The sequence below is a fragment of the Rhipicephalus sanguineus genome, chromosome 10 (genome assembly GCF_013339695.2).
Source record: "Rhipicephalus sanguineus isolate Rsan-2018 chromosome 10, BIME_Rsan_1.4, whole genome shotgun sequence".
NCBI classification, from domain to species: domain Eukaryota; kingdom Metazoa; phylum Arthropoda; class Arachnida; order Ixodida; family Ixodidae; genus Rhipicephalus; species Rhipicephalus sanguineus.
Genome location: NC_051185.1, coordinates 146,036,037 through 146,051,560, shown reverse-complemented (window position 1 = coordinate 146,051,560; position 15,524 = coordinate 146,036,037). Strand labels below are relative to the sequence as shown.

At 46.9% G+C, this 15,524-nt stretch overlaps 1 protein-coding gene across 1 annotated transcript in view; it reads right to left on the bottom strand.

Moving 5' to 3' along the window:
- LOC119372551 (protein NEDD1) overlaps window positions 1-15,524 on the bottom strand; it is a 55,011-nt gene that overhangs the window by 10,374 nt on the left and 29,113 nt on the right. Inside the window, exons 9-12 of the mRNA XM_037643033.2 lie at window positions 14,004-14,074; window positions 12,798-12,879; window positions 7,043-7,153; window positions 2,819-2,973 (exon numbers count right to left, since the gene is read on the bottom strand). Of these exons, the coding sequence (XP_037498961.1) occupies window positions 2,819-2,973; window positions 7,043-7,153; window positions 12,798-12,879; window positions 14,004-14,074 (419 nt within the window). The remainder of the gene's footprint in view (window positions 1-2,818; window positions 2,974-7,042; window positions 7,154-12,797; window positions 12,880-14,003; window positions 14,075-15,524) is intronic.

The window sequence follows — 15,524 nt, the reverse complement described above, 5'->3', positions numbered from 1 at the left end:
CGCGGTCCCAAATTTTTACATGTAAATTTAACCGGATAATTGGTGCGGCCAGTCTGCAACTTCCCGGTTAATTGGCACACTTGGCCGCGACTTCCAAGATATGCAAAGGGTGTTGCGAATCTCGGAGGCTGTAACTAAAACATTCATTTTTTTTTGATGTACGGATCTCGAAGGCCATGTTTTTTTTTACCGGAAATACGTCGTAGACGCCATGTTTTAGCAATTGCCAGGCGGCGATGCGTGCGGTTGCGATCATGATCATCATCATCTCAACAGCGATGTTAGCCACTCTAGCGAAGTGAATGTTTTGTGGAGTCTTTGTGCCATTTGGATGTCGGCTGGCGAGCATTGTGCGATTCGGTGCGACTGCTCCATTTGTCTCCTGTCTCCGCTTGAGTGTCTTCCCTGTGAATTAGTTGATTGAGGTGTGCTTGGAAGGAAGATGCCGAAGTACAAGAGCTTGGCCCTGCACGAAAAGGTGTGCTTAATTGAAGAGGCCAGCAAGTCGACGGCGTCGAAAACGGCTCTCGCCGAAAAGCACCACGTGCCTCTGTCAACGCTGTGCAACATCATCAAGAATAAGGAGAAAATTCTCGATGCTTACAGCAAGACGCACTCGTCAAAGCGTACACGAGTACGCCCGCCTACGTACGCCGACGTTGAAGCAGCTCTGATCGACTGGCTGCAGAAAGCCAACGCAGCACACCTTCCTGTGAATGGGACCATATTGCGTGAGAAGGCCAACCAGCTGGCGCTGCAACTTGGACATTCTGAGTTTAAATGCAGCAATGGATGGTTTTGCCGATTTAAGGAGCGCAACAACCAGACATTCGTGACTGTTTGTGGCGAGAGTGGCAGCGCGGATCAGTCTGTTGTCGACGGCTGGAAGCAGCACACCTTGGCTCCACTACTCGCCAAGTACGAAGCAGCAGATGTTTACAACCTTGATGAAGCTGCTCTGTTCTACAAAATGTTGCCTACGAAGACGTTCGCTTTGAAGGAGGCAGACATTAGGGGCGGAAACAGAACAAAGAATCACTGTTTTGTTTGGTGCAAGCATGTGCGGTGAGCACAAGCTGCCACTGCTTGTTATTGGGAAGACAGAAAAGCCTCGTTGTTTCAAAAATGCACGACTGCCATCCAAGGATGACCTGATCTATAAAAACAACAAGAAAGCTTGGATGACGGCTGCACTCTTTGAAGAATACGTGCGGCACCTTGACCGCAAGTTTGCGGCCGCAGGGCGCAGCGTTTTGTTCGTCGTCGATAATTGCCCAGCTCACGGCGACATTCAGAACCTGCAGGCAATCAGGCTGGTCTTTCTACCCCCGAACACGACGTCGCTATCGCAGCCGATGGACCAGGGCGTCATACACCATACCAGGAAAATATATCGCTACAATCTGTTGAAGCGAATGCTCCTTTGCTATGACAACGGAAAGGAGTATAACATTGACCTCCTCGGTGGTATTTGCCTCATTGTTCACGCATGGAGGCAGGTGGAGGCCACCGTTATTCGACGGTGTTTTGAGCACGCCGGTTTTGTGAAAGAAGAGGCAACCTCCGCTGAGTTTGCTGTCACCGCTATCACTTGCCCGTTTGATGAAGAAGGGGAGACTCTCTGCGCTCGATATGAGGCTTTGCACGCGGACGAGGAGTGCACTCCAATCGGATTCTCAGAGTACGCAAATGTCGAGTGCACAGTGCAGACGTGTTACGCTGACATCGACAGCGAGATAGCTGCGAGATCGACCGATTCGGCCTCTAATGTTGACAGCGATGACGAGCCCTCCCGAGCACCCCCTTTGGCGGATGTCATCGATGCCTTGAGTGTTGTGCGCAGCTTCGTCGAGTGCAACGGCGGCGAGGCTGAGATGCTGCGCCTCATTGACAGGCTGGAAAATATGACTTTCAGTGCTGGGAACTACCGAACGCGTCAGTCACGCATGGAGGAATTTTTCTCCAAGTAGGCTGACTTGCCACAATAAAGGTGTGACTTCCGTACATCACGTTTTCTGGCTGATTTCTTTGATTTCGCGTTGTTTCGGACAATTGGGAATCCCGCTTAATTGGGATATTTTTCTCGGTCCCGAGGCCTTCGAATTAACGAGGTTTTACTGTATGTGAGGTTTTACGTGCCAAAACCGCGATATGATTATGAGGTACGCCGTAGTTGAACGCTCTGGAAATTTCGACCATCTGGTGTTCAAGACCGTCACTTGCTCGAGCAAGTGACTGTCTTGGTGCATGACAAATTACACAAAATTTCGCGTGACATTAAGTAAGTAATACACCACACATGTCACGTGGTAAAGCAAGACGCCTGTCAAGAGTAAAAACGCACGAGCACATACCTCACAAAGCCGCGCCGATCTCGGCTCGAAGTTTGCTCAACCTATTCTGTGGAGCCAGACTTCGCGACGACCTGCATTCTCTTTTCCGTGAGGAATGGCGGAAAACTTTTTCCCTTGGGTGTCACAGTTATGGCAGCCAAACGCACAGCAACCCGGCATCGCGACAAAACGAGCGAGACGCACACGTGCACTTCACACTTCGTGCACTTCACATGGGGCCAACACGCAGCACATGGCACGTTGGAGCGTTCAACATGGCGCCGAGAGGCGAAGGAAACAAAATACCGGGAAAGAGAGGGCGCGCGCTACCACCTGACCGCAGCCACCCTATCAGAGGCGTGGAGAGGAGGAAGCGGCGTAGATCAAGAGAAAGCTGTACTTTTCCGAAGGTATAGGGGCTTTAGGTAAACTGCCCGAGCTCGGCGTTAAGCAGTGAAACTGAAAAAATCACGAGAACTACTCACCATCGCAGCTCCTCCCTCAATCTGTTGGTCTTCAGAGAGTTTTATTGTTGCTGATGGCACAGAGTTGCTCAATGCTGAAGCATCTTTGATGCTTGCAAGACCATTCTGCACTGAGCACTCAGTTCCATTTATGTGGAGAGACTCCCGAAGTGACTCTGCAAAGCAAGGCAGCAAGTATACTCTAACCACTGCACCACAGTTACAAATGCAGGAGGCTTTACGAACGCTCCTTTTGTCTCTCGCATTTTCACAGTGCTCTTGGTTTGCGGGGTGGCATCGCTGTCTCGGAGCGGTAGAGTGAAGTAATGCATGGCCTCCGTGATCAGCTCCGGCAACGCACCATTGCATCGTTGCCAAGGCAGTCCCATTTAGCATGTTTCCAAAAGAAGTGTAATTTTGTCAATGCCTTACTCTGCGAGGTGGCAGCTTTAGCCCAAGCCTCGCTCATACCATTTATCCATATTAAAAAAAAAAAGAAAAACAGTGATGCTACCGAGGACTTCTGATTTGGAGCAATTTTTGGAGCAGCAAAATTTCCGTTTTGGAGCACTTTGGAGCAGCAATATTTTCATCTTGGAGCACTTTGGAGCAGATATTTTTGCATCTGGGAGCACTCTGGAGCAGCGAATTTCACATCCTGGAGTGCACTACAGAAGCATATTGCAATAACATTCAAGCACCGGAATATTACTATGGGGCTCTTGTGAAGGCTAGAAATATTTCGATTCATTGCAAATCTCATGGAAAAAATCATCTCAGGAGAACTCCATACTCCTCCTAAATACTTCACTCGCTAATGAAAAAATAAGGGCTCATGCAGTTGAGTGTTCTGAATTAACCTCTTCAGCGATTATTTTCGACACTAGCAAATAAACAGAATACCAGATCAATAAAATTGCACTTTATGAAATAACACTCTAAATACACCTATGTGGTTATCAGCAGACATTGTAGACAAACGCCGTGATGTACAGCAGTGCCTCAATGCCAAAGAGCCACACTGTCCCTAATGCATTCCCCTAAGAAAACTCCAAGGCGAAGGCCAGGTTCTTTTTCTTCTCGATCGACGGGTTGATCCTCCCCCTCCTTCTCTGCAAGCTATCTGCACCTCACCTGGTTTTGCGCTAGCTCCATGATCGGCGCACCGATTACGGAAGCAGTGTAAAGCGACAATGTCGTGATGGCGTCATCACGTGACATCACGATATATGACGCCATGACGACGTCACAAGTTTTGACGATCTATGACGTGATGATGACGCCATCACATGATTATTTTTTGCATCAATCGACTGACGCCGCCGACGGTCAATTTTCGTGTTTGATAAAGCATCTGATGCTTTCGCATTAATATTGCGTATTGAACGTTAACAACCTGGCCTTACATACCAAACTGTCCTCCACCATATCGCCTCCTTGCCATGCGCGAAACAGCTTCGCTTATCATCCACTTCAGAGAGTGAAATGGCTCCTCAACTTTTTTAAATGTTTATTGTGATAACAATTATCCCCACAGTCATAGCTGCAACCCCGCTACAATATGGACGCTCTCCGCGGATTTTTGCCGTCGCCATTGCCGTCATTTTCTGTATAAAGACCAAATTAATAACATCACCACACGCATTCTAGCCGCGGGTAAAAGCTTGCGACCGCTGGCGACGATCGCGGCTGAAGCGGAGATTAAGCTAGCCGGCCGTCTGTCTCCGTCGCACGGACAGCGAATGAGATAACATCTTCCCGCGTGCGCGCCTGCCGTCGATTGCTCATCAAACAGAGAGGAAACGCCCCGCCCGTCTTTCGTAAGGAGCATGAAAGGACGCCAGAGGAGCGGGGGGGTGGGGGGGGGGGGGTGACGACCGCATCGTTCGAAGGGCGCAGTCGCTTGCGCGCGCGCCATCTCGAGGCATCAGGAGACGGCTCGTAAACTTGCTGTGCTCTCAACGCTTACTTCGTGTTTAGAGAACTCAGAGCAAGAAAACGCATCGGTTCCTGGAGCGGCCATATTCCCTTAAACCAGTGTTTTGTTGAGTTACGCGAGATCGAATCCAAAAGAGTTAGCTGCTAGCCTTACTTCGTTTAACAATACAATTTGTTGGTATCGCAATCATTGCTTCGCCCTTAAGCGAAACTGAGTTTTTTTTACCCGTCACCTATTGACCCCCGAAAGCAAGGGGCGGCCGTGTAACATCTGGTAGCCACTTCACTGTGGGCCGTCAGCGACGGGCCCGCTACTGACAGCTGCGCATTTGCGGCTGCTCCGACCAGGATATATGCTTTTATTAATGAGATGACATTTTTAAAAAGCAAGCAAAAAATTTGAATTGGAACCCTAGCACGTGAGCTCGAAAGGGCAGGGCCTTTTAGGGGGTATTTACCGCAGAGTGATTAAACTCTGACGTGCTGGTATAAGCAATTACGAAAAAGCTCTTCTGAATGAAGGTCAATCGATAAAGTATATCCGAGGAAAAGCGTGAACGCAAGTCCACCGTTCGCGTGCTCTTCCATAAACGCGAAGCAAGGAAAATTCGATATTGTTCCATATATATACTGCTAGCGATCCCAGATTTCATTCCGCGATGTCCGGAAACAGAAGTGACAGACATTTTAGCAGCACACATGTAGTTAATACTAAACATTGCTTTCCTTACATGCCGTGCGACGCTTGAAACGAGCTATCAGCAGCGTTTCTAGAACAGACGACGTCCGCCGATGAATCGCCGTCGCACTTTCTCGCTACCGAGAGGCCTAGACGTCACGAGCCTCTGCGGAGAGCGCGTTTGGCTGTCGAGCCGACTTTCAGAACAGAAGCTGCGTCGGCACCGCGCATGGCATCGTGGCTTATTCGGGACGCACGGGCGAGCGCTATTTATTCAGCGGAATAATTCTTGGTCAATGGTTGCGACTTTGGCAGCCCCAAGATCAAGCTGCACATGACGCGCCGGCCGTGCGATTGCCGGTGATAGACGCCCCCAAACCCGAGACTTTGGCGCAGTTTGGCGCAATTTTCGTCGATATTATCAGGTTGGCGCAGTAAATACAATTTGGCGCACTTTGGCGCAGTTGGCGCAGGAGTGGAATCACTGGAAAAAAAAGCTCAGCAACGCTAGCCTGGCTGTCACACTGCATTCCTCACTTGAACCGCGAGAAATCACGGCCAGACTAGAGGGGAGATGTGACACGAGTCGCGTTTCACGTCGCCTTTCTACCCTGGCCGTGGTGTGATCTTTCTGTTGACTCCTTAACATTCTGCGGGATGGCAACCTTAGCCTAAGCTCAGTAGAGAAGGATTAGCGTCCAGTAACCGACGCTCTTCTGGCTGTCACACCGCTTTCTCCGATTATGCTCTCCCCGTGCGAATGGAACGGCCTGTGCAACACTACCAATGGTGTGTTGCTAGAGCCAATGCCACGAGTAATGCACCACGAGAATAATGAGCACCGACTGAGCGTTTCGGTAGCCTCAGCGCGGCGGAGGCTTTCACAGCATTATTGTAGAAAACTATGGTCATTGAAATGCGGCGTTCACGGTGATTCAATTCGGTGACAACGCAGTTATGCGATTCGTTTTTCGCGTGCCTCCTTGCCAGAGTAGGGCCGCTTCCAAATGGACTGTGTTTCTCCGCTACCTACAGCTTCAAGTGCACTGGCACCGACTACTAGGGAGTGCACACCTTGCCATTTCTCTCGTCAAATGAAGGCGCTTTGAGAGAGTGCATGTCGAGTTAGCGTTTATTATGGGTTTATTGAAGCCACGTTTGCGTGGGATTCACTATATGCTGCGTCCAGGTGTATGTTAACTACTACACCTACCACAAAGGCTTAACCATGTTCATGGACGTTACGTCGTCGGGATGGATATTTAAACTTTAGAAAATAATTGAGGTGCAGGTAATATGTACATTTTAACTTTGAAGTGTCGCTTCGTGGCAGTGCAGGTGGTTTCACGGCGCAGCAGCTGCACGCTGCAGTGAAACCGTCTTTCCAGTGGGGATTACATGCGGTCAAATACACATTTATTAGTTTATTTCGAATACTTTGAAATTTCAAATAACTTAAGTTCGTGTAGAAGCAAATATGAATAACATAATATTCCTTAGAATATGAAGCGCTCGAATATTTGCCCATGCCTAATTGTATCGCAACTGCCAGCGAGAATTTTATGAAGCATTCCCGAAGGAAAGAAGCACCTAATGTCACACGAAGCAGCCTAGCTGCAAGCACTGACCTCTTTGGCTCCGGTCTTCAACACTCGCTTCCTCCGAGACGTTTGACAGAGAGGCACGACTTTCAGGGCCCATAGCCGAGTCATTCAACACCGGCATGAAGTCGCTGAGACCTGTCATAAACGAAAAAAAAAAAAAAAAAAAAAGAAAGAAATCGCACAATGCCATCACATTGTAGTATACTAATTCGTGTCTGCGATGCTAGGCATTACTGCCCCACCAGGACACATTTGCACGGCAGGAAGGGCCCGGAGGCACTCATATAAAGATACCTCGCTGTTGGAGAAACGTCCTCTATTGAGAGGATGCGACACAATTCTTGTGTGAACAGCTCGCAAAATGCCAGTATCCTTTATTTGTAATAATTGGAATATAAATGTGAAGAAAGTAAACTGGACGAAAAGATAACTTGCCGCCCTGCCGGCAAGATATACCTGCCGGCGGCAAGTTATCTTTTCGTCCACTTTACTTTCTTCACATTTATATTCCAATTATTACAAGTAACATCTCCTATACTTTCCTTGGCATTATTGTCTGTTAGTTCTCATTGATATTGTGTCTAAGAAAGAAAAACGAGCACTTAAAAATCCATCTTCTTTCCTTCAGTATCCTTTATGTACTTTAAAACAGATATTACTAAAAAAAAAAAAAAAACCTATCTGTATTTATGAACATTCCTGATGATATGGAATGTGTTTTCTGCATGCTTTAGAAAATTTATTTTCTTTTAGATTATAATTGTTGGGGTTTTATGTCCCAAATGATGTTATGATAATGAGGGCTCCGGAACTTTCGACCACTTGGGGTACTTTAAAGTGCCACCTAAATCTAAGCACATGGGCCTCTAGCATTCTGCCTCCACTGAAATGTGGCCTCAACAGAGATACGGTGCCTTTGTTTTTCAGGTTCATATTCTGAACATTTTATTAGGATGCGACATAAAATAACCATCTTGAAATGGGTTTTAAATGAAAAGCTAACTCCACTCGATGGCATACCTGGCGACTGCGATCAGTCACAAGCAGCTGTTTCACTTTTTGTTGCTCCTATGTGCAAGCAGTGACACAGTGTACAACAGTGCTATGTGCCTGGCCTTGAAGACTAAAAGAAACGTACAGTAAAAGCTCGTTAATTCGAACTGTTGACCTGGTCCACCGCATAGCCCTGTGTATTTATATGGGGGAAAATTCCCGATAATTCGAACGCGTCGTATCCACAATGGTTAATCCAAACTGGGAGCCCCTGGTTTCCATCTCTCCTCGCAGAAGTCAGCCCAGAGTGATACAATGTGTTGGAAAACCAAACCAAATTTACTAGGGATGGGCGAATAGTGAATTTGAGGTTCGAAGAGAATAGTTCGAATGGTATTTACCACATATTATTAAGAAAAATGAGCATTTTTGTCATGACCCTTGCACAATATTTTTTAGGACTGGAACTAGGTGTGAGTGGATGTCACTTTTTTGGTTTGAAATGAAGTGGAAGCAGCCTTGAATAGTATCAAGATTTGAATAGCAGTAGGGTGCAAGTTATAAGTGGTGTAATACGTTACAGTTTAAAAATTACTAAGCGCATATAAGCCCATATAACACGTTTTAAACTTAAAAAAATATGTACATTTAACCTTGAGGTGTGGCTTCGCGGCAGTGCAGATTTCCCCTGAATGGGTTGTATCACGGCACAGCAACCAGACGTTGCAGTGAAACCACCTTTACAGGGGGTTATGCGCGGCCAAATGTATACATATATTTGTTCATGTCGAATACTTTGAAATTTCGAACAATCAAAATTCATATTGAAGCGAATTCGAATACTGTAATATTCGTTCGAGTATTCAAAACGCCCGAATATTCGCCCATCCCTAAAATTTACTAGAGATGCAAAACAACAAAACAGGAGCTTTTTTTTTTACAGCAGAAGAGAATTCAGACGCTGCGCTGGAGCTCTTGGGCAAGCTGCAAACTGTGCTGATGGAGTCGCGACAGAAGAAACTCAAGCATATACAAATTGCCGATTTAATTTTGATTGCATTAACTCTGCCACGTAAATAAAAGTGTTTTGAAGCATAAATAGCATCATTTCGACAGTAAGGCTGACTGCTCAGATGAATGCATGTCTGCGCTTGTTTCTGATGTATCACTGACTGAAATTCTGTTCACTGTTAGAGCTCCATGAACTTAATCACCTGCCACAAACTTGTAGTAGCGCCTAATTCGCGATAACGAGTCCAGAGGTGGCTTCTTTTGGTTCAGCCTGTGCAGTGTGGCGCGATGTCCATTCATTCTAGCGCCCGTCCGCTAATTCAAACTACTCTTAATTAGAAAAATAGTCTTCTTCGAGTTCAAATTAATGAGCTTTTAGTGTACTTTGAAAACCCTTTTACAAGTGCTGCTGTTATGGGAGAGAGGCATGAAAGCCTGCTCACTCCACTCATTACAAATGCTTTGCACCACAACACTGAAACGCAAGAAAAATAGCCCAAGAAAGACTTGGCAAGCTGCAAACAATTGGACCTGATGTTACGTAACAAGGTGAACCGTTTGACGTGCAATTTATTGCAATTATGCAAAGAATTTGACAATTTTTCGGAGGCCTAGGCATCACCTGGGAAATTGAGCGAAAAAATCTGGTAGTCGATAAAAAAACCAATGTAACATTTATTTCTCTGAAGTGGTCAAAGCACCATAGCCATGCGACAGAACTACGCACTAAGTGTCGAGCACAAAGTTGAGTCTACAAACAAGCACGGCTGTTACCAAAAAAGAAATACATGCGATGTCGTGTAGCAAACGTTGCCTCAGGTACTCAGTACAGCACATTCTCGTTCTTTTTATGAAAACATGAAAAAATTCTGAATTCACTGTGCTGGGATGCTTGCATTACTACCGTATTTATTCGAATATAGGTCGACCTTTTTTTCCCAAAAATGTTGCCCATAATCAGCTATCGACCTATATTCGTGACCAAAGAATCTCGACCTATATTCGCGATCAAAGCGACCAAAAGCACCGCACCTATGGCGTTCAACTGCCGCGCCTGCTGTTCTTCAAACAGTTCCTGCTACATACGCACATTATATACCATAAAATCTGGTATAAAAACCGTACCCGTTCGCCTTTTCAGACTAAGTAACTAAGAAAAAAAAATGTTATTTGTGCAATAGCTGCACACCGCCTTTTCAAAGCCCCCGTGAAATGCAGCCGCTCCGCCATGTTTGCGCTGGAACCCGTGATTTCCCTAGGTAGGCCGTGAAGTCCCTAGCCCCCTAGCCGTGCTGCCTGCCGACGCGCAGCCGCACTGGCACTATGCGCGGTTGCGACGGTGTCACGTCGGTAGAGCTACACAGCTGATTTCAAGCGTCAAGTGATACTTTTTGCCCAGAATTCCAGCAATTGTGCCGCTCAGCGTGAGTTCGACGTAAAAGTTGATTAGGGGTTGGCGCAAGCAGCGGGACCGACTGTTCGCGTGCAACGGATAGTGTCGTGCTTTTCGCGGCCCAGCAACTGGCAGGCATGACGCTCTTGAAAAAGAACTGAGGCTCCGGGCGTCAAGGAGACCCTGCAGAAGGCCAACAGACCTAGCGGTATGACGTCCCGGCTACATTAAGGACTGGGTGACGAAGAGTTACAAAGAGTGGCTTGAAGGAGGATGCTGCAATGACACCGACGGGACGCCGCGAGAAGGGCTTCCCTCAATGAAGGTGCGACGTGGGTGAAGGACGCGCGGAAAGACTTGCCAGCGGAAATTATCGTGACTGGCTTTAAAAAGTGCTGCATTTCCAACGCAATCGATGGCAGCGAAGTCGACGTCATTTGGGATGCCGAGGATGCCTGCGAAGAATCAGACAACCTTCCTTGCACATCTGACGAACATGACACTCCCGGCAGCGACTAGGGCGCTAAGTTAATTGTAAATAAAGGTGTGCTATGTTTCAATTTTCCTGTTTCTAAAAAACATGGGTCGACCTATTTTCGAATATTTTTTTTTATTTCTCGTAGAGTGCTATAAGTAGGCGTCGACCTATATTCGTGCCCGACCTATTTTCGAATAAATACGGTATATATGCGCAGGCTGGCCATAGGAACGTCTGTGCCATGAGGCTTTTTTGCATCAGAGCCACCCCTGACCGTGCGTGGGTGCTAGCAAGCACAGCTGGACCCCGCAATGACGAAATCGGCGAGGAAACTGAAAGAATTCACTATTGCGACAATTTCGTTATCGCAGGATGACACAGTACAAATAGGAAAATTTGATGCCAGAATTCAGTTAGCTTGCCTTGTCAACTGTTGCCATGTAGTAAACACACAGACCGTCACAACGCAGCAAGTATTCCATTGCGACATCGTAATTGCACTGCCCGAAGAACATCCAAAAATGTGCCGAAAACATTCAACACATCTCATGGGTTCGTCGTAGGCTCCCTGTGGCTTGAACCATGGAAACCACCTCCGCCAGCGATTGGCCATATCACTGTGCAGCTGCTTTAGAATGTCGCGAAAATAGGTCCTGTACCCATTGTTTGAACAGCAAGAGAAACTCAACGTGCGCGAGCAAAATCGCTTGCGCGCAACAGCCTGAGAACAGCGAACAGAGTGTCGCCATGCCACTAGTGTGAATGGCGGTGGGGCCTGGCATAAAAAGAAGCAGTTTACAATCAACATGGTGAATGAACACTTCAGGCGCTGCAACTGCTTTTAGCACAGAGCATACTTCGTAAAGAAAGATTGCAGCACTCAAGCAAGCGTAATGTGATGGTATTTTATGCAATTTAGGCGTGAAGTGAATGCATTTGAGTGCATTTTGGAGTGTTCCAACCTTGCACGAGCCTATAACGCGTGGGCGAACATCCCATTGCAGGATTCCAGTTTGGCAACAATTCATTGTTAAGCGATGAGAGATGCATTGAATCCTATGGCCGTTCGCCAGGGACACGAAAGTATTTCGCTGTCACAAGAATTTCCTTATTACACGATTCTGTTATTGTGGGTTTGGACTAACGTGTCGGGCCAGCAAGATGATGCCAAGCTGCTTTTTCTGCAAGAGACTCTCACTACGAAACTCCACGGTGTACTTGGGAGTCTTGCAGAAGCAGGAGACAGCAAATGGCAGCACAGGGCATGTGTGAGTCTGTACCAACAGTGTGAACAGTAAGGTTACAGCAACGCTATGCTACACGCGCTACCAGGCAGGTAGCCGAAGATACTTAGCGTGATAGGGCTGTCTGTAAAATATTTATCAGTGGCTGCCACCACGCCTCAGCATATTTCCGATGCTTATTGCGTTTGCAGCGAGGTCATGATCTGTGGTCAACTGGTCTCCGAGCTTACCGGAAAGCAGGAAGACTATTTGTGCTGAGCGGTGCTAACACTACAGATACACAGGTATGAGCTGTATTCCAATTGCTGTGAAGATAGGGCACGTGCATCCACTCCCACCCGCTCAAAGTGGGCAGTTCCTGCCGTATTCATTTCCGTGGTAAGCCTATTTTCTTTTTGCTTCCTAGTCCATTAATCCTTGATACGAGACCGCTCTGAGGCACTTTGCGTCGTCCAAAGGCTTATCGGACATTTGAAGTACTTATTAACCTGGCCTTAATTTAGCATTACGCACTGCGATTTTATTTGCATCTTCCAGCTTTCCACTTATAAAAAGGGAGTGCATATTGGATTCAGCAGCGTGTATCGGGACTTCGTTCAACCTGGCAATACTGATGTCAGTTCCACCGAGAGAGAATCAATTGAAGTCGACTACACTTACGAAAAGATCGACGCCCATGAACGGAAGCGGAGGTCCCTGAAGAAGTCCACGATGCATCCAGAATGTTAGATTCATGTGCCTCCTGAGACAAAGAAAATGTACTTGTGTATAATGTTGCACATAAGAGACATGGATGAAAGAAACAATAATGCAACACACAAGGCACAAGCTTACTACAAATGCAAGTTATTGCAACAGTAAGGTTACTACTCGTGACTGTTTATGTCATTATAACATGAACATGCTATAATGTGTATATAGTGTACTTTCATATACTTGCATATACTATACGACTGAGCCAGGCAATAGAAGAAACAATAGCACATGCAAGGTGTTACCCGACAAAAAATGGCGTTCACTTAGGTTACTGCTCAGAGATGTTGGTATGCTATTAAGTATGTTTAAAATTGTGCAACACAAAGCACAAGCTTACTACATAAGTACTTCACCAATAAGGTTGCTACCCAGGCCCATCAATTTACCATTAAGTTCCAATTCCACTACAGAAACACCACTATAACGAAATTTCCACCACAAGGAAAGATTTCTTATTCCCAGTCAGCCGCCCATAAAAAACAATGAAAAAAAAAAAGGTTATCTTCAGGATGAGCAATTTTTGCTCATCATTCTTCCAATCGTGGACGACGATGATGTTTCGAAGGCACACGTGGCCAACACGCACAGTCCAAACAAAACTAGATTTTGTCACAATGTCCACGAAGAAAACCGCTGTCGTATCAATGCAATGATGGATGGCGACCATCAGGCTGCAAAGGTACCATACAATCCCGAGCAAGTGCCCCTTTTGAGGAAGTGCCCCCTTCTTTTCGAGAGAACTGAAATATGCACAAATGTCCGGGGTAGCTTGATGTGCAGCCAAATTCTTTTGGGTTTGAAGAAATGTGTACAATTTCTCACAGCAAAGTCCTTGCTTACTATACCATGTTTCATTGTGTAAGCCTGTTACTTTCACTATTAGCAAGTTCAGAGCCAGAAAATCTCCATTACTTTCTTTTGAAAACATCATACACATGCACCTGTTTATCACAGCACTAATAGTGTACAAAAGGTTACTGATGGTCTGTTCTCTTTTCGAACTTATCTATTACTTTGCTAACATCGTGGCGTAACACACCTTCGTTAAATGTCACACGGGGGTAGTGCGAGTGTGCAATTAGGGGTCAAATAACTGCACAGTCCACTCACCTTGAATACTTCGTCAGACTCAGACTGACCTGTGCCAACCAAATCCTTGGTGATCACCGGAAGCTTGAAAGCTGCATATGTTAAAAATGAAAAGAAAAAAAAAGAAAACTGTGGCTATACAGTCAACGTCCGATTTTTCGGACTCCCTAAAGACTGCGAAATCGTCCGAAAAAACGAATTCATGCACTTTTATTCTGCTCAAGCGGTCAAATTGCCACAGGCATGTCCGAAATAGCTTTAATGCCTCCCAGTACAATTATCAGGCATTTTGGTGCGCGCCCAGGCTCTCGCAAATACATTCGGTGCCTGCCGCGAACCGCGCTTAACAGCGAACCGCGCTTAACTTGCAAGAATGCATCTCGTAATGAGCGCCGCTGATACCAGCAAAGCGCGGAATAGATTACGGTTCTCTCGCATGAAGCGTTTGGAAACGATGACGCGGAAAACAAAGACTGTGGCAGAAGAGTGGACGACTCGTCCGGCTTTCCCCGATGCGTGTGCGCATGTAAACGATGCGTACACACATCGCCGAGTCTCCGCCAATACGCAGCCTTTGCTGCCGTGTGAAGCCGATTGTATCTAGTTGTGTGCAGCACATCGCCAACTAAGCCGACGTCGTCACTGCACTGTTGCTGTATCGTACGCACGCATTTATCACGAAAGGGTTCGTGATGCACACTTTGTTCCTGACTGCACACAGGCGCGGCAATGGCGAGCTGGTTTCGTCCGTGAAGGCAACGCGTCTGTGCGTTGCCTTCAAGAATGGCGGTGCGACGCGTTGGGGTTCTCACCTATTAACCCTTTGCGGTCCGTTGTCGGGCAGCGCCCGACAACGCAACACGGCCGTAGCGGTCCGCTGTCGGGCCCCGCCCGACAAGGGTGTTCGTGGTTTAAATTTTGCTGTTTTCTCACCGCGAGTCGCGCGCATTTTTTGTATACATGAAGGGCCATCTCTTGAGGAATAAGTGAGCTTTGTTTGTTGAGGTTTTACTTTTTTGACACTAGGGTGCAGCACTATGATCAGCACGTGGCCTAGAGCGTACCCACTCGCGAGCGCGGTTCGCTGAGAAGCATGGCCACGTTTTCACCACGTGCGTTTTACGGCGGTGCTTTTAGCGAAAGCGAGGATGACTTTAGTGAGGAAGAGAATTACGTGCCTCCACCAGACAGTGATGACAGTGATTCGACAGAAGTGAGTGACGAAGACGACGACGGCGGCGGTGGAAACCTGCAGTAATAACCCTGGCCTGCACACAGGGGAATGCTTTGAGCGGTATCATACGTTGCCCAAATATCACTAAAAGAGTTGCCTGCAGAATGCAGGAGCAAAAATAAATATCCTGTGCGTTTCTCTTCCACAGCTTGTGTTTTTATTCGCGGCGCCAGAAACTGGCGAAATAGTTTCGGACCGCTAGAGCCGGAAAGTGGGTAAAGGTTTTGGACCGCAAAGGGTTAAACGTGTGCAGTATGCCTGCAACTGCGCTTGGCCACATGCACTACCGAGCAGTTGACTGAAGATGC